Source organism: Suncus etruscus, chromosome 5 (assembly GCF_024139225.1).
Source record: "Suncus etruscus isolate mSunEtr1 chromosome 5, mSunEtr1.pri.cur, whole genome shotgun sequence".
Taxonomy (NCBI): Eukaryota; Metazoa; Chordata; class Mammalia; order Eulipotyphla; family Soricidae; genus Suncus; species Suncus etruscus.
The window spans coordinates 49,160,046-49,180,021 of record NC_064852.1 but is presented as its reverse complement, the minus strand read 5'-3'; the positions used below and the strand labels follow the sequence as shown (position 1 = coordinate 49,180,021).

General features: G+C 36.9%; 1 protein-coding gene and 1 pseudogene across 1 annotated transcript in view; one reads left to right on the top strand and one right to left on the bottom strand.

Annotated features, from left to right (window-relative positions):
- NEB (nebulin) overlaps window positions 1-19,976 on the top strand; it is a 263,307-nt gene that overhangs the window by 213,752 nt on the left and 29,579 nt on the right. The window contains exons 116-130 of the mRNA XM_049772977.1: window positions 1,767-1,871; window positions 2,361-2,465; window positions 2,888-2,992; window positions 3,535-3,639; window positions 3,730-3,840; window positions 4,807-4,917; window positions 5,142-5,243; window positions 5,341-5,445; window positions 11,068-11,178; window positions 11,886-11,990; window positions 12,516-12,620; window positions 14,950-15,054; window positions 18,192-18,302; window positions 18,785-18,895; window positions 19,549-19,662. Of these exons, the coding sequence (XP_049628934.1) occupies window positions 1,767-1,871; window positions 2,361-2,465; window positions 2,888-2,992; window positions 3,535-3,639; window positions 3,730-3,840; window positions 4,807-4,917; window positions 5,142-5,243; window positions 5,341-5,445; window positions 11,068-11,178; window positions 11,886-11,990; window positions 12,516-12,620; window positions 14,950-15,054; window positions 18,192-18,302; window positions 18,785-18,895; window positions 19,549-19,662 (1,611 nt within the window). The remainder of the gene's footprint in view (window positions 1-1,766; window positions 1,872-2,360; window positions 2,466-2,887; window positions 2,993-3,534; window positions 3,640-3,729; window positions 3,841-4,806; window positions 4,918-5,141; window positions 5,244-5,340; window positions 5,446-11,067; window positions 11,179-11,885; window positions 11,991-12,515; window positions 12,621-14,949; window positions 15,055-18,191; window positions 18,303-18,784; window positions 18,896-19,548; window positions 19,663-19,976) is intronic.
- On the bottom strand, window positions 7,618-8,237 carry LOC126009358 (geminin-like; annotated as a pseudogene).

Genomic DNA, 19,976 nt, shown 5'->3' with positions numbered 1-19,976 from the left:
GAAAAGCATGTGGGTAAGAAATATTGTTGAGGAAATTTTTAAAAATTCAGTGTTACCTAAAGGTTATTAATATGCCATCACTTTATCTTGTCTAAGTATTGAGGTTGCCATTATATTCTAATATTCAGAAATTTGAGAAAAAATTATATTTATAATTTTAAAATACAGAGCTAGATACTATAATTGGCAGCTATTGAATTAAAAAAAACTTGATGGCAGCATGAAGACCCAAAAGGCCTTTAGGGGAATGCTAATATCTTTGGTCTGGCATGATAAATTCTTCAATAGATGATATGTGTTCATACTATTGACTCTGGGTTGCTAGGAAGAATATAAATGCATTTAATGATCTTAATATAAAGGCCAAAATATATAAACTATTTTAAACATTTGTTCAAATTTTCATGTTACAATAAAATTTGAGATTTCAGTCAAGAACATGTATTTATTTATTGTAAATAAATATCTGATGTAAAACTATTCTTTCCTCCACAGAGGAAAAAAATCAAATACTTCTTTCTTCTCTTCCTTAAAGTTTTGACTTTACTAATAGCCTAATATATTAATTTTGAAAAAATATATGGATTTCTAGATATTTTTCTTAAAACTTCTAGTTTAAAAAAATTCTAGTTTGCTAAGTTTATGTATGAAAGTGTGAGCAAACTTTGCAACATTCCTAAATAACTTCCTTAAGAGAGTCTTACTTAGGACTTAATTGCATTAAAACCTAGGATTCTGGAGCCAGAGTGGTAACATAGCAGGTAAGGCACTTGCCTTGCACATGGCTGACTGGGTTTAGTACCTTGCATCTCCTATAAGCCCCTAAGCATTTCCAGGAGTAATTCCTGAATGTTGAACCAGGAGTAACCCCTGAACATTTCTGGGTGTGTCCCAGGAAGCATAATAAATAAATATATAGACAGGAAATAAATAAATAAAACCCATGATTCTTCCACATTAATTAGCAAAAAGACCAGATTCCTTTAAACAGGAGCTTGAAAAGACCAGTCCTTCCTTATTCCTCACTCACCTCTCTATGAATATCCACATATACTCAAATTCACTAAATGAGGTAGTAGACATACATAGTGGCCATTACATCTATCAGTTCATTCAGGAAATATGTATGAGGTTTCTGTTTACTTCACATGAAGAGTGAGACAATGAATGACATACAACCGTTGTCTACCTGGGGCTAATGTTAATGCAAGGAATACACAACTAAATAAAGAATTACATCATGGCATAGTAACAGCTAGGACTATGGGGCTATGGAGGGATAAAATATTAATTTCACGGGAGTGAGAATTTGGGAGAAAGCTTCTCTTCCATCAGCAGTTTTCAATATACTTTCAGGTTTAGGGAGTGGGAACACATCAGTCTTAAAATGGCAGAAGAAAACAATGTGTTCCAGAAAGTCAATTTTAAGATTTGAAATAGGAAAAGGCGGGCCTGGAGAGATAGCACAGCGGCGTTTGCCTTGCAAGCAGCCGATCCAGGACCAAAGGTGGTTGGTTCGAATCCCGGTGTCCCATATGGTCCCCCGTGCCTGCCAGGAGCAATTTCTGAGCAGACAGCCAGGAGTAACCCCTGAGCACTGCTGGGTGTGGCCCAAAAACCAAAAAAAAAAAAAAAAAAAAAGAAATAGGAAAAGGCATAACTGCGTATTTTCTTCACATGTTTGCATAGTTTATCCGTGGTTTTGACTAAAGCTCTAGTACATTGTGATAAAGTAATAAACTCCATCACTATGTTTCCTTGTACAGCTAAAATACAAAGAGGTTTATGAAAGAAATAAGTCCAACTGCACCATTGAGCCAGACGCTGTTCATATCAAAGCTGCTAAGGATGCCTACAAAGTCAACACCAATGTAAGTTCCAGAAAAATTTCATGAACCTCTTGGGGGATTTTTCAGTTTTGTGGAGACATCATGAATGTTCTTACATATCTGCAGGTGGTTGAGCTCCAAGGAGTCTCCATCTAAGGGTAGGCTCCAGAAGCATGAGTTGTAAAAATGAAATCTTTGCACATAGCCAACCCTGATTTAATCCCCAGCATACCATAAGGTCCCCTGAGCATCACAGCAGTAATATCTGAGTCTAGAGTCAGGAGTAAACCCAGACCACTGATGGGTCTGGCTCCCGGACAAACAAACAAACAAACAAACTCATACATTTTATCCTATTTCTAGACCAAAGGATGTCACAGGATGACCAAATTAGTGGTCGATTAGCTACCTAAACTATATATAGTTTTTGTTAGAGCTTTTCTTACATAAAAGGCTGTTGTTTTTATGGATGTCAAAATACAAGATAAGTTTCTCTGAGCTTACAGTGTGAACTAATTTATTTGTATACAGCTGGACTATAAGAAGCAATATGAAGCCAACAAAGCCTTCTGGAAGTGGATCCCTGATCGTCCAGACTTCATCCAGGCTGCCAAGTCAACCTTGCAGCAAAGCGATGTGAGGGACAGACAGACTCATCAGACTCTGAGACAGAAAATGAGTCATGATTTCTGCTACTGTGGTTTGGGTGCCCCTTGTTCATCTGAGATCCAAGAAGGACAGGAAGGGTGTGAGGAATGGGAAGCTCAGGAGGCAGACCTGGCCCCAAAGCCTGGTCTCTCAGACACACTGACAATGAATAGCTTAGAGTCCTGAGAGAGGCAGAGATAGTAAGGATATGGGGACAGGCTAAAATCAGCAAGAAGCTAGGAAGGCTTGATCATGGGGCTGAGAAGTTGAAGGGTCCAGAAAGCCTTTATCCCTATTCTGGTGGAAGACCTCATAATACCCACTAAGAGGAGGCCCCTATAATTTGAGTAAGTGTTGGTTCTCTCCTGTGCCTGTTCCTCTTTCCATCCTCTGCTTTTTTTCCATTGTAGTTTGAGTATAAGCTGGACCGAGAGTTCCTCAAGGGTTGTAAGCTTTCTGTCACTGATGATAAAGACATGGTGCTGGCTCTAAGGAATTCTCTAATAGAAAGTGATGTGAGTATCCACGCCCTGCTACACAGAAACTCTTCTCCAACAAGGATATTCGGGAAAGCCAAAGCAGACATCAGTGTAGGAGGACTTGAGGGTGGGTCTTGTAAAGTGATATGGTCACCTTGACCTCTTGTAACTTGATTCAACAGGGCAGCAGCAGTGAGTCCCATTGGTGTTTATTGTGAATTAGCAGGCCTATCTCTAAGGATTTTAGAAGAAAAATTGATTTCTTTGGAGTATTTCTCGATTTTAAACCATCCCTTCTCTTTCTTTTAATTTTGTATTATAGTATACTATACTAGACTATATTATACTATACCATGATTCATAGTTGAATTTTAGACATACTGTGGTTCTAGGACCAATCCAACCACTAATTCAACTTTCCTCCACCAATGTTCCCAAATTTCTTCCCTTACTAATATTAATATTCCTTCCATGAGAGTGATGCTTTTTTTTTGAGCACTGGTTAGTTTCCTGAGGCTTCATAAACTATGACAGAGACATAGTAGAGAGCTAAGGAAATGTGTATTTCATCCCTGCAGTTGAAATACAAAGAGAAACATGTCAAGGAAAGAGGAACCTGCCACGCTGTACCTGATACCCCCCAGATCCTTCTGGCAAAGAATGTCAGCAGTCTGGTATCTGAGGTAACCCTTCAGCAGCCAATGTATTTTGCTCCTGTTTTGGGCTAATGTCCCAGGCAGATATTCTAACAAGCTCACTGTGGATTCCCTCAGAACAAGTACAAGAAACATGCCAAGAAGCATTTGCCTCAGGGTTCATATACAACGCTACCAGAGACGCTGGACACAATTCGTGTCAAGAAAGTGACCAAGCATGTCAGTGATGTAAGTGATTAGCCTTGAATCGTTGGTTGATGCAATGTCAGTTGACTTTAGAATTTAGAGAAATAGGGGGCCGGAGAGATAGCATGGAGGTAGGGCATTTGCCTTGCATGCAGAAGAATGGTGATTCGAATCCCAGCATCCTACATGGTCCCCTTTGCCTGCCAGGGGCGATTTCTGAGCATAGAGCCAGGAGGAACCCCTGAGCACTTCTGGGTGTGACCCAAAAAAAGCCAAAAAAAAAAAAAAAGGAATAATATATGTTGCCTTTTCACTTATTTACTCTTATTTACCTCTTGTTTCTCTTTTACTATAAATACCTAAATGTGAATTATGAAGTCTGGTGTAAAAGCATCAGTAACTATCAGTAACTCTTGACAACATGCTCATTAGGGAAGATAAGAAGGGTCTCCCAAGAAATGTTGTCTTGTCCTGACTTTGATCCCAGAACCCTCCATTAATCCCCTCCACTGTGTACCCCTGCTTCCAAACATCATATGTGTAACTCCTACTAAATTTTTTAAATAACAAATGAAGGAGGCATTGATCATTAAAAACGGCCTCTCCTATTATTAAACTGCTGCTAAACACTTTTAGAAAAGCAAACTATAGATTGTTTCACAGTAATCTTTGCCCACTATGTCCTTATTCACAGCACTATATTTTATAAGTCCTATGTAATTTTAAAATGTATATAGTAAGTGCAATTTATTCACTGATTCATCAGTTCTCTAAATATGGTGTGGGATTCTGTGGTTAGATACCATGATGAAAAATGAATGAAGAACTAGAACTTGGACTAAAGATCTAAATTCTACACTGGTGCCAGAATGGGAAGCTGTGCATTTTCCTGGAGACTAGGGGACTTTTCCCAACCCTTCTTAAATCAGTTCACTTCCAAGTGCTGCTTGAAAGCAATTCTGTCTTTGTTAAGACAAAATTCTCATAGGCAATTCTGGCTTTGTTTAGACAAATTACAAAAAGAAGTTTGTCAAGGAGAAAGGGAAGTCCAATTACTCCATCATGCTGGAGCCCCCAGATGTGATGCATGCCATGGACGTGGCCAAGAAGCAGAGTGATGTAAGTATCCTCTCTAGACACTGTGGGGTTTTCTAGAATGGGAGCACACCAACTTAATGCCTCAAAGTTCCAGCGAGCGGACACTCTACTTTCTATATCTGACAATTGAAAAAGCATGATGATTAAATTAAGTTTACTATTAAAGTGTGATGTGTTGCTCAGGGCCTTATTCTTAGTGAGGACATTTGGGGAAAGAGACAGCTTTTTCTTTTCTCCAAATAAAGGTCGCTTACAAGAGAGATGCCAAAGAAAATCTGCATTACACCACCGTCGCAGATCGGCCAGATATCAAGAAGGCCACACAGGCAGCCAAACAGGCCAGTGAGGTGAGATTATGATTAAAATCATAACCTGGTCCCCAATGGTAACTGCCAACAAGTCATGCAAGGAATATATTCACCCTTTTGATTTTCTTTGATTTAGGTGGAATACAGAGCCAAGCACCGAAAGGAAGGTAGCCATGGGCTAAGCATGCTCGGCCGCCCTGACATTGAAATGGCCAAGAAGGCAGCCAAGCTGAGCAGCCAGGTAATAAAAAGGGACATATAGTGACACCAAGCAACTTTGCAAGAAAAAGTGGATTCCAGAAAGAGAAAGTGTGCTAAAATCTTCTCTTTCTCACTCTCTCTCTCTCTCTCTCTCTCTCTCTCTCACACACACACACACACACACACACACACACACACACTCACACACTCACACACTCACACACACATATCTTTAGACCTTTCTCATTCTTCACTGTTCTATCTATAATTATGTATTAGGTATCTGTATACTTATTAGCTTATAGTAATAGAATTATCAGCTTATGAAGGCCTATTGAAATATCTCCACAGGCAGGGGCCACTGAGATAGCACAACAGTAGGACATTTGCCTTAGATGCAGAAGGATGGTGGTTCGAATCCCAGCATCCCTTATGGACCCCCAAGCCTGCCTGGAGCGATTTCTGAGCATAGAGCCAAGAGTAACCCTTGAGCACTGCCAGATGTGACCCAAAAACAACAATAAAAAACAAACTAACTAACTAAATATCTCCACAGGCAGTAAGAGTTATAGCTCAAGGATCTGATCCATACTGGTGTTATCCAGGAGAAATTGCTCACAAGCGTCAGGATTTTAATTTCTAGACCCCCCAATCATATGCACTCCCTATTATTTGTTATTTATTGCCAGTCTTTCCATGTACATATGCTAAATGCCTTGGAAAAGAACTGGGAATAAGAAGAATATAATTCCACAATTTGTATTGATAAGTGCGCAAGATCTCTGCAAGTTGTGAAAGGGCAATGCATCACTACAATAGATTTCATATTATTGAGAAAAAGACAGAAATGTAGTTCCTAAACCTGTTTTCCACATTAACTCATTTCTCTTGTTGGATCTTTTATTTAGATTTCATTATCAAAATTACTCCTGGCTATGACATGTTTTCAGTCTTTAGTTCAGAGACTCCATCAACTACCTCCTGATCTCTCAGAGAGCAAGTATTTTTCAAATAAGGCTGATACTCTATTTCTCCTCTAATATTGAGATCCTACTTTCTTCTTCATTGATCTCTTAAGTTTTTGAGACAAGTTTGAGAAACATTTGGTTGTTACATGGAATGTCTTTCAGCAACATCAAGCTTGAAATTCGAATTTGGAAATTTATAAATACATGTAATTTAAAAATGAATAAAACAAGGTAGAATTATGAAGATACAATAGACTCAAATGACTAATGATAAACAATATATTTTTAAGTTTTCCAAATTTAAAACTCCTAGATAGTATTTGATTATAAGTCAATAAATTTCTTTAAGCAATTAACTTATTAAGTGGAACAAAGATGTGACATTCCAACTAAAAGTCTAAAACAAATAAATTGTAGCAAAAACTCACCTCCTCCCCTTTTTTGCCATTTTATTGCAATGCCATGATTTACAATTCCATTAGTTTCATGTCGGTAGCATTCCAACACCCAAGTGCCTTCACTAATATCCCTGGAAATCCTTCCAGCTACTCCCCTTATAAAAATTTTTTTTAACCTAAAAAAATAGTAAGTTAAAAATTTCCAATCAAACACATTTATAAATAGCTTATTGTATTTAAGCCTGAACTGCAAAGCTATAATTATTAAAATGGTGATAGGCAAAAGTATTCTTTGTAGAAGGAAATAAATGTGTTCATTCACATTGACCCTGTGTTTTACAGCCTTAATTTTCTCATTCTTGGACCTGTTCTTAAATTTTTTTTTTTTTGTGGTTTTTGGGTCACACCCGGCAGTGCTCAGGGTTTACTTCTGGCTCCATGCTCAGAAATTGCTCCTGGCAGGCACGGGGGACCATATGGGACGCCGGGATTCGAACCGATGACCTTCTGCATGAAAGGCAAACGCCTTACCTCCATGCTATCTCTCCGGCCCCATGTTCTTAAATTTTTTAAGCCATAAAAATAATTAATTTTTCTTATTCTTCCAAGCACACAAAGTATTCAATAGTAAACAAGTTTATTTATGAAATGCATAAGTCTAACAACTAAGCAAATGCTATTTACATAAAACACCATAGATTAATAATACATAGTATTTTTATTTGAATACAGAGGGTTCTAGGGTTCAAACAAGAAAAGTTTGATTCCAAGTTTGCAATATAGTTATCTGCTGCTTTGCTACAAAGAACTATAGTGGAGGTCAGTTCTGGCAATACACTTCTCAGGTCAGGTTAGTAAACTCAGCTTTGCATCTGTGGAGGAAGATACCCTTTCTTCAGCACATGTACCAATCTCAAGTCTTATACTTCAGAATTAACAATTTCCTCTACAGAATCAAATTCCTGACTATTCATTGATTCAAAGTTATCCAGTAACTAACTTAACAGCCAGTCTCTCAATTACTTCTGCTATATACTGTACATGTTGCGCTACTTCTGCCAGTTCCTTATTCTCCGTTTTCAGGTGAGCAATTTCATTGTCCTTCTGTTCAATGTCTTTATGAAGTTTCTCATTTTCTGTAAGTGCTTTATGGAGAACCTTCCTCCATCTTTCTGCCACTTCTTTCCAATATTGAGAGGATGGATTTTTTGAAATCATAAGATCATATGCCTCTTGGGTGACACCTCCAAAATTTTTATTTTCACTATGTTCTGGGCCAAAGTTAAGAAGTCTTTGATGTTAATTGGTCATTCCAGTGTTTCTTTTTGGTTAAGAACTTTAAACAACTCACTTTTTTCTTCCAACAAGAGACCCATCTGCAGAAGTCTGAATCATCTTCAGAGTTCATCTTGGACAGGACTAGTCTTTATATTTATTTCTTGTTCTTTTTTCATACTGGAATTCATTATGAACACCACCAGCTTGTCCTCCAGACCCCAAAGCTCAAAGACCACCCTTGGAGTGGATGGTCCCTGTTCTTAAATTTTTTTTTTTTTTTGGTTTTTGGGCCACACCCGGCGGTGCTCAGGGGTTACTCCTGGCTGTCTGCTCAGAAATAGCTCCTGGCAGGCACAGGGGACCATATGGGACACCGGGATTCGAACCAACCACCTTTGGTCCTGGATTGGCTGCTTGCAAGGCAAATGCCGCTGTGCTATCTCTCCATGTTCTTAAATTTTTAAAAGCACAATTTTTTAAATATAATTTTAATTTTGATCATAGTGGCTTACATATTGTTAACAATAATATTTTAGGTACATATCAACATAATATCAGGGGGATTCCCATCACTGAATTATCCTCCCTACACCTCCGTTCCCATCCTACCTCTCATATCTTCCTCCCTCACCCCCAGGGCTGCTAGAATTCGTGGTCCCCTCTGAGCCTAGTTTACTACTTAGTGGTCCTACACCTGTTTTGGTCTTGGTACTTCCCTTGTTTCCTCCTCTAATTGGGAGGCAGGATAGATAGTTCCAGTTATGTGGTTTTGTTTGAAGAAGAGAAAAGTGATAAACTGGGGTAAAAATCAAATACGCCAAAAATGGACGAGTCCTTCTGGAGGCTCTCATCCTAGGTTGGAGAGACGAAGAGGAAAAAGAAGGTGAAACAACTCAACAGTACAAAAAGAAGTGTCCAATAAAATATCCAGTGAGCACTCAAACAATAAAGATAAGCACCACATAAAGGCCATGGTCTTGAGATAAAAAACAGGGCAGAGCACCTAAAGAAAAAGAAAAGAAGAAAAAAAGTAAAAAATATAAATGGAGACAACAACTTCAATAACCATACCAAAACGAAGAAATTGACAAAACCTAAATAAATATAAAAGAATTGTTTTGTGTAAAAGCACAATTTTTAAAAAGCTCAATTTTTTCAAATGAAGCTGAGCAATTGGATGGTAGACATTTAAATGAAATTAAACATTAAAAGAATAATTTATTTTAAATCATTTCCCTATACTCTATGTATAATAGGCCAATCTAAGCCTGATAGACATATATTCCTGGTAATATATACTTGTTCACTAAACCTCAGTTTCCATAGTTAAAAAGAAAAGGAAGATTTTATTATGTATAATGCCATAAGTATATGGTTTTGCTAACTGATATTCCAATTTTATTCTAAGAATTTCTAGATTCCCAAATCAGATGTGTCCTTAAGTATTTTTAAGATGATTTAATCAAGAGGTCAGAGAAATAGTACAGTGAGTAGAACACTTTCCTTGCGCGTGTGCACACACACACACACGCACGCACGCACACACGTGCGTGCGTGCGTGGTTTACCCGAGATCAATTCTTGGCTTCCCATATATGTTCCCTGAACACCATTAGCAGTTATTCCTGAATGCAGAATAGAAATAACCCCTAAGCATCACTGGGTGTAATCCCAAATATCCAATCTTGCTTGGTAGTTGTATTTGTTGGAGAATTGATTGAAAAAGAACAGTCAAAAAAATAAAATGCAATTTTTAAATTTTTTTAATTAAAATTTAATTATAAACTGAATAAAATTACATATTCACTTAAAATTCTTCAAAACCTATATCAGGCTATTTGCTTGAAGGCTATTTTGTAGAGAAAGAAGATGTAAATTAAAGCTTATTTGAAATTAACTGAAGAAGTAAAAAGAAACTAAAGTGAGACCAATAGAATTGCTGCACTTCAAATAAAATATTTCTTTAGAAATTATTTCTTTTCTTTTTTATGTTGTTTCGTTTTGTTTTTGGTCACATCTAGTGGCACTTAGGGGTTACTCCTGGCTCTATGCTCAGGAATCACTCCTGGCAGGCTCGTGGACCATGTCGAATGCCGGGATTAGAACCGCCATCCTTCTGCATGCCAGGCAAACACCCTACCTCCATGCGATCTCTCTGGCCCTAGAAATGATTTATTTTCTAAATGATAAGATTTAAAATGTCTTTCTAATAAAAGAGTATTTTTTTGTACTGAAGATGGGGCCTTTGCATCCATCTTAAGTTTCTTCTTTAATCTGTCTGCACATTTTATTTATTTATTTATTATTATTATTATTATTATTATTATTATTATTATTTTGCATTTCACAGCTCTCAGGATCAGCCTGACCCTTGTGAATTTCACATCTTAGGAAAAGTTCCCATTTGGTGCCGACACCTCTGACTTTCCATCACAGGCTTTTTTGTTTCTGTGAGAATGACTTCTTTCAGAGAAAGGTCAACAGAACATACACTTACATTCTGTTGTGCTCTTAAGTTGCATTTCTGCTTCCTCTTTTATATATCCCTGAGTGCCACTGGATATGACACCCCCACCAAAGAACTAAATAAATAGTATATCTCTTGAATTTAATTTGGGATTTTTTTGTTGTTCAAACTAATTACTAATAGTGGCTCCTCTACACCTATAATAGTCCTAGTTTGGTCTACTATGGAATTCTTTTATTTTATACTTAATTGGGGCCGGAGCGGTGGTGCAGCAGTAGGGCATTTGCCTTGCACGTGGCTGACCCAGGACGAACCACAGTTCCATCCCTGGCATCCCATATGGTCCCCCAAGCTAGGAGCGATTTCTGAGTGCATAGCCAAGAGTACCTACCCCCTGAGCGTCACCAGGTGTGGCCTGAAAACCAAAACCAAAAACAAACAAAAAATTAGAATTATTTTATACTAACAAATTACTTTGATTTATCTTTCTATAGTCTCTCAATCCTCAAATCAATTGCATTTCAGTAATGATTTGTTTATATTTGCTCTCAGGTTAAATACCAAGAAAATTTCAAGAAAGAGAAGGGCAAGACAACAAAATACAATCCAAAAGACAGTCAACTCTACAAAGTCATGAAAGATGCTAATAATCTTGCAAGTGAGGTATGTTGTTTTTAATTAAGGTAAAATATTTTAAGTGTGGTGAATTGTGGCAAAGTATATAAAATAAAAATTGTTGTGTATAATTCAGTGGTACTAATTATAGTCACATTGTTTTATAAGTGTCAACATTATTTCCCAAATGTTTCATTACCCTAAACAGAATATTTATGTTATCTATTTTCTTCTCCCTCTAGTTCCCAATGTCCTGGATCTACTTTTATTTCTTTGGCTGTTTGTTTGGCTGGTTGGTCTTTAGGTCAGAACTGGCAAATATCTAGGGTTACTCCTGACTCTCCACTCAGGAATCTCTCTGGGCATTGATCAGTAATGAGAGGAACCCAGGACAACTACATGCAAAGCAAGCCCCTTACTATCTCTCCAGCCCCCAGGTCTCCTTTTAATCTTCAAAAATTATTTCTCCTTTTTGTCTTCTTTATTTTACTTAGTATAATAGTTTCAGTTTCATCCTTGTTGTAGAATGTACACTTTATTTTTTCTTATGACTAAATTACATTTCATCATATACATTCACCTCATTTGCTCATACATTTACCTGTCAAATGCCTGTTGAGTTGTCTTCATTATTTAGCTACTGTGAATTAGAGATGCTGTTCATCACCATTTGTTTTAAGATAAAATATCTTTTTATGGCTTTCATGAGTCCATTGCTTCTGCAATGATATTTCTTTATTCCCCTTTATTTGCAGGTTAAATATAAAGCTGACCTAAAGAAACTTCACAAACCTGTGACAGATATGAAAGAATCTCTAATAATGAATCATGTCCTGAATACAAGCCAACTTGCCAGTTCTGTAAGCTCAATCATTTGCTCCAGAAATAGCTTGATTCCTCTATTTCCCATTATATACCTTCCTAGAACTCACTTTCATGTCTTTTTCTGATCTAAGACATTAGATTTATTAGAAAGCTTGAATGTTTCCTAATTACACCATTAATCTACTATCTTAACAAATTATAATAGTTCTTAGAATGTAAAAGTAGTTCTATTTTGTAGAATATCTGAGGGTTTTTCTGATTAACCAATTGCTTTTTCTATGTAAGTACACAAATTATAAGTTTTTTTAAAAAAAGTAGTTTGGAATAATTTTCCACTCTTCACTTTTAAAACCTACCTTGAATAATGCATATTAAGTTTTGGTGTTTTACATTAACTGATGGTGTGGAAGTTGGATCTTTATTTTTCAGTACTGACCTAATTAGTTCTTGCTAACTTTGATTTTGTCTTTCACCTGCCACTGTGTTTATTCTAAAAGGAAAATGTGGAGTGTTGAGTAACTTTTTCCTTCAATGAGACTTTTTTCCCACTTTCCCCTCAGTACCAGTACAAGAAAAAGTATGAAAAGAGTAAAGGCCACTACCACACAATACCTGATAACTTGGAGCAGCTTCATCTGAAAGAGGCTACAGAATTACAGAGTATAGTAAGTTAATCAAGTAGACTTATTTCCCTGATGTACATTTGTCTTCTAGGCCAAAATTCTTGATTGGTCAATCCAGGATAGTAGAGTTTCTTGAACCATAGTTTAAGGTAAAAGGGGTTTTAAATTGAGCAACATTTGAAATAATATATCATGGTATTACTGAAAACAATAGTAACCATATAAATTGGAGAATCAATGCCTATATAGCTGCAATACATTTTTATTCAGTTTATTGTCAAGGACTAACAGTATAAAGATCTTAAGGAAAGAAATAATGTGATCTTTTGAAGTGCTTGAATATTTAAAAACTAAAAAATAGTTAAACAATTAAGATTTTCAGAGAAATACACTGAAGTTAGTTAGCTAATTAGTTAGAAGCTAGTTCTCAGAAGACTTTTTTATAACAAATTTACCATTATTTTGGTCTCTTATTGGACATTATCTAATTGGCCAAATTTCTAGAATGTTCTCTGTCATTTTATTAAGTGCTCCTTGCCCCAGATCTCTGTCCTAATGTCTAAAGCAAGAGCATTGGAACTAAGCATTGCTATTAAGATGCTATGTGGAATCCAAAAACAAACAGAAAAGATGTTCTGTGTATGTGTGGGGGAGGAAGGAAGGGAACAGTGGATGGAGTAGAAGGGTACTTGCCTTACATGTGGCCCACATGAATTCAAACCTCTGCACTCAGTATGGTCCCTCAGCCATGCCCAGGAGTGATCCCAAAGTGTAGAGCTTGGAGTAGCTTCTGAGCACTGCTGGGACTGATCCCCCTCAAAATCAAACAAAAAACATACTATATGGGGGCTGGAAAAATAGCATAGGAGTAAGGTGCTACCCTTGCATACCTCTGGCCCTAATTTATTCCCCAGCACCATCTATGGTTGGTTCCCTGATCACAACCAGTGCTAAATTTTAACTATGGAGCATGCCTACTTGAGACTCAAACACCCCCAAATAAATTTTTTTTAAAAAGATGCTAAATGACCGAGGACCTTTGCCTTGTTTTTCCACGTCTCCTCTATGAAATATGAATCATTGTATGCTTTCCTTGTTCCTAATCAAATGGTATTAGGACAAGGAGATTTTGTGTATGTGTATATATGTGTGTGTGTGTGTGTGTGTGTGTTTGTATGTGTGTGTGTGTACACAAATGTATGTGATATATTTGTGTATATAGACAAATATATGTGGTTTGGGGGCCACACTTCATGGAGCTCAGGTGTTACTCCTGGCTCTGCGCGCAGAAATGACTCCTGGCAGGTGTGGAGGACCACATGGGATGCCAGGGATTGAATCAGGTCAGCTGAGTGCAAAGCAAATGCCCTACCCACTGTGCTATCACTCCAGCCCCAGGGGATTATATTTTTAAATGCTGAGCTTTAGGCTAGTACAGCAGGTAAAGTGCTTGCCTTATGCACAGCTAGCCCAGGTTTGTTCCCCGTCAAACCACATGGTCTCCTAAGTCCCTGAGCACCTCTGGTGTGGCCCCAAAACCTAAATAAATAAAATTAAAAAATAAAATGCCGGGCCCGGAGAGATAGTACAGCGGCGTTTGCCTTGCAAGCAGCCAATCCAGGACCAAAGGTGGTTGGTTCGAATCCCGGTGTCCCATATGGTCCCCCATGCCTGCCAGGAGCTATTTCTGAGCAGACAGCTATTTCTGAGCACCACCGGGTGTGGCCCCAAAAAACAAAATAAATAAATAAATAAATAAATAAATAAAATGCCCTTAAAAGTCTATTGAAAATATTAGGTTGATTAGCAAGACAATCACAATAGTAATTATTTTCACCTTTATATCAGTTTATGTTATAAACTCATTTAGTGGCTAACTAAAGAGGTAATCAGTTAAGAGCTTGGTAGTTATTTACGTAAACACAGTTGCATATAATATATTAAATAAGACCCTAGATCCTTGATAACAGTTCTTTTGAAAGAAAACTTATGCATTTTTTTCCAGAAACTTGTATTAATGCTGATTAACATGTTTACTTCTAACATATTACCAGGTCCTGGCTAATCTTATTTCTGAATAATTTTCCAATATATTTCCTTTCATTAACAGCAGATTTTTTTTTTTGCATTTTTTTCAGCTCAACACTTTGCCTCTTTAAATCAAACTCAACTCCTAATTATGCCGTATAGACAATAATCCTCCCCCATCACTACCCCACGTAACAACAAGAGGTCTTGGAGCCAAAATGCAATAAGAAATTGTTTTGAGTGGCCTTAAAAATACCACCCTAAACTGATTCTTTCTAAAATTAAGAGGATAAAGTTAAGAGGAGATGAGAGATGTCTAACAAGACTTTTTTTAAATCTCTAGGTTAAATACAAAGAGAAATTTGAAAAGGAACGAGGAAAACCCATGTTGGACTTTGAAACTCCAACATACCTCACTGCCAAAGAGTCTCAGCAGATGCAAAGTGGGGTAAGTCTGATAAACAGGCCTATCAGCAGGCTGATACAAGCACTGCCCATAAACATATGAATCCCTACTTACTCAAAGGTGATAACTGATACAACTTGTTTTACATAAGATCAATGAAATCTTTTCATCTTGGAAAGCCTGTGATTCAGTTATAAAGTATGTTCCACATAGTAAGGTTTACTATGCAAATTTTATTTTAACCATCATTTTCATCGAATTTGAATATTGCAAGCTAGTCCAATACTGAAACAAATGGCATTGAATAATATTCCAATTTTCTTTGATGAGGGAACGTTTAAAGCCACACATACAGACACAATTCACATTGGTTTTATCTTCTCTCTCTTTTTCTCTCATATACTTTACTTAAAGAATTTGCATCGGGGGCCGGCGAGATAGCATGGAGGCAAGGCGTTTGCCTTCCATGCAGAAGGACGGTGGTTCGAATCCCATATGGTCCCCCGAGCCTGCCAGGGGCAATTTCTGAGCGTAGAGCCAGGAGTAACCCCTGAGTGTTGCTTGGTGTGATTGCCCCATCTCCCCCCAAAAACAAAACAAACAAAAAATGGAAAAAAAAGAATTTGCATCACATAATTGACATAGTTGACCATAGCCTAGTTTCCAGAAAGTACAAAATTATCTTAAAAAGAATAGAAAGAAAAAGGAAGAGAGGAAAGACCATTTTAAAAAAGAAGTACAGGGGCCGGAGAGATAGCATGGAGGTAAGGCGTTTGCCTCTCATGCAAAAGGTCATCGGTTCGAATCCCGGCGTCCCATATGGTCCCCCGTGCTCGCCAGGAGCGACTTCTGAGCATGGAGCCAGGAGTAACTCCTGAGCACTGCCGGGTGAGACCCAAAAACCAAAAAAAAAAAAAAAAAAAAAGAAGTACGATGTGGCCAGAGCGGTGGTCCAAGCAGCAGAGCGTTTGTCTTTCACACGCTGACCTAGGATGGACCGATGTTCGATTTCTCTGGTGTCCCATATGGTACCACAAGCCAGGAGCAATTTTTGAGCACATAGCCAGGAGTAATCCCGAGTGTCACTAAGTGTGGCCCAAAAAGCAAAAAACAACAAGCAAATTTGTAGCAGAAGGTTTAGTAAGCTCTTGTTGCTAGCTGATCTTTTTGTTATTTCATTTGTTTCAGAACATTAAGTGACCTCAGCTATACACTAGCATCTAAACTGGTGTGTTTCTATGGGAGTGACAGCATCAAACAAATAAAGTTGTCACATGGCAAATGCAGCCATGTAGTCTAGGAATTCTAAGCATGATTATTAAGACTGAGGCTTTTGTGGGGCATATTCTCAGCTGCCAGGTCTCCTGGCAGTAGGAGAATTCTGTGGGAGGGTGCCCATACTCACTCCAAAATATCTTGGTGATATCAGCCTAAATACCAGTATACCTGGAATTTGGCCAAATTGGTGTCTTCGCAGAGAAGCATAGAAGATTGGTGAAGATAGGCAAAGAGGCAGTTATGGGTGATGGGCACAACAGATGTGGCTTTGGTAGGGTGGAAGTTTGGTCTGATCTCTCCTACCAAGATAGCCAGCTTTCAGCTGCAAGGCTGGTGTATCCATAACTTTTCATCTTGGTCTTCTCTTAATAGAAACTCTACATCAAATAAATGAATTTTAGTCACCAAAATGTTTACCAAAATCAAAAATCAAAATGCCCTATTTCCTGTTCTCGATATGTAAGGAGGGTCATCTAAACCTTTTCCTTCAATTGTAACCAGTAATGGGGAAGAATGGAATCATATTCTGAATCTTATAAATTCAATCTTTATTGGGAAATTATCTTAATTTAGGTTTGTCTTTAACCTCTCTAATCTAATGGTAAAATTTTAAAAAATAAATGAAGCAGCTTGTGGAACATTTTACTATACTGCTAGATAACTGAAAATTTAAAACAATTGGTAAATCTAAAGTTTCTGTGAAAGTTCCTTGTGCTATTTTTGCAGCATTTTTATAAATTTCTATCAAAATTAAAAATTATAAAAATGACTTTTCAGCAATCATTTTCAGCCTCTGAGCTTACTTCATGAATTAAAGATGGAGAATTAGACAAAACCTTAGGACTTCTCTAAGCCATTGTTTATTTCTGTGCCATTCTTCAGTGATTAAAAATAATAAATCATGATTATGATGAAAGCCAAGTTTGCATTTGGTAATCCCAGGACCTACTTCTGAATTATCTGTTCCTCTTGAATCACTTTTAATTAAAAAGCAAAGTATTTTACAGCATAAAGGAAAATGTTATTATGGGTGTCAGAAAGATAGTACAAGAGACAAAGCACTTGTTTTGCATATGGTTGTGGTGTCCTCACGCCTAGTTAAAATACCCAGCACTAGAAGTGGTCCCTGATAAACTATCAACAATCATTTCTGAGCTCAGAACCAATAATAGACTCTCAGCACTTTTGAGTCCCTTCTCCCCTTCCAAATAAATTGTATTTATAGACTAACCCAAAAATGATTAATGAAAAAAGAATCAATCTTGTGTCTGAGGCCACAAGTTGGATCCTCCACCAAGAGCATTTCCTGCCACTACCACTGGAATCGCAGCACATATCTGACATCCAATTATATACATATGTACTTTGACATAGCAATAATAACAGCAAAAGATGAGGGGTGGGAAGGATGGCATCAGCAAAAAAAATAAAATAAAATAAAAATGGATTCACAGTCTTTGTGGACACAGGACACAGTCCTGTGGATGACAAGGAGCTCATAAAAGTTGATGTCAACATGTGAAGTTTTTTTGGGACCATTTACCTTCAACAAACATGAAAAAGAAGATATATTTCAGCTATAAAGACACTACAGAATGCTGATATGAAGGAGCCACACATGGAAAATGGGAATTTTTTAAAATACGAAACAACTTGCACTAAAGGTTATTTTAAAACGCAACTTTCCAGTGTCAGAATAAAAATATATTGGGTAGGGGGCTTACTTGAATTAGGCCAGTCCAGATTTGAACCCTGGCATCCCATATGGTTCTCCAGCATCAACAAGGCAATTAATTAGTAATTCCTGAGGTTAGAACCAAGAGTAACCACTAAGCATCTCAGAGTAACAAAGAAACAAAAACAAAAACAAAGAAACCTTGTCTTTCCTTCATATTCATTAGAAAGAATATCGGAAGGACTATGAAGAGTCCATTAAAGGCAGGAACCTGACTGGTCTGGAGGTCACACCAGCTTTGTTACATGTCAAATATGCCACCAAAATAGCCAGTGAGGTAGAGGCCATGGGTCTTACCTTTCCTTACATAATCCAAATAATTTCACTAATAACTCTGATCAGTGCATTTTTTGCTTTTTTTGTTTGTTTGGTTGGTTTGGTGTTGTTGAGTTGATTTTGGTTTCTTGTTTTTGTTTTTATCTTTTTTCTTTTATCTTTTAGTTTTGTTTTATTTATTTATTTTTGCTTTTACCATTTTTATTACCACTTAATGATGAGTTACAAGTTGGGTTCACTGTTTAGTCCTACCACCTAACCATTAATTATTTTTCTGTTTTCCTTGAATACATAATAAAATGTACTTTTCTTAACACTGTATTAATTGAATTTCTTATTTTATATTTAATAATAAATTAAACATATGCCCTATTTTTATTTTTATCTCTCATAAAATTTTAACTGTTGAAAAGCAGAAGGGTATGGGGGGTTTTGTTTTCTTTTTTGAACAATTAAGGTTTCTCCTTTTATTTTGTGATATAGAAAGAATACAGAAAGGATCTAGAGGAAAGTATCCGTGGAAAGGGTCTCACAGAAATGGAAGATACTCCTGATATGTTAAGAGCAAAAAATGCCACACAGATCCTCAATGAGGTAGGCATGTTTATAATTTACATAATTGATAGCATTCTTTCTTATTAGCCAAGTTACACTCCTACTCTCACAAACATTAATTCACAAAACAGAAAAATCAAAAGAGAAGTGCTGAATTTAAAGTTCCATAGCATGTAGTGAAGTAGCCACACATAAAATACATTTCTATTTCAGATAAGCTGGTAAAATAAAATAAATCTGTCTCTTTAGTGCTTATTGTAACCTGTTTTTTATCTAATATGATTTAATTCAACCTTACAACATTTGATATGTCCATTTATTTTTTATTTTTTTTTATTTTTCAAAGCCAGTCAAATTGAGTAGTGGGGAGGTTATATGATATGTCTATTTAAATAAAATACCCACATGAGTGGTTTATACCTAATCAAATCAAAATTAGATTTGAAACTTGAAAGTTTAATTTTCTAAGTAGAGAATATTGAATGTCCAAAGAAAACTATATGTTAATGTCTGTTAATAGGAGCAGACTTGTTTCTGAAAGTAGACTTCCTGATTTAACCCTTTCCCTCCACCTGGAATAGGGAAGGTGAATAATAGCAAAGGAGTGGCAAGTAATGTGGATTAGAATATTGCTATACATTTATTACCAAACAATGAAGTATGGGTAACTTTTGTTTTAAATGTTATTACAGAAAGAATATAAGAGAGACCTGGAGCTTGAAGTCAAAGGAAGAGGTCTGAATGCCATGGCCAACGAAACTCCAGACTTTATGAGGGCCAGGAATGCTACTGATATTGCCAGTCAGGTCAGTATTCTGTATCAGTGTTTCCAAAAAGTAATAGCAGCCCCAAGAACACATAGTTGTCCTATTATGTAACTTGTTGATCAGTGAATCAAATGTATACATTGGCATTTTTAAGCATACACCTCTTGGAATTCATTAAAATTCAAAGATCTGGAACTGATCAGGTCTGCTTCTAATGCCTTTTTTAGTCTATAGTCTAAAAAAATATTAAGAGAAAAAATAATAAAAAAGTTAAGAGAAAATTTGAGGTAGCAAATAGCTGTTGGTAGATGAGGCAAACTAACATTGGGAGATGTTACAGTGGATAAGGTGCT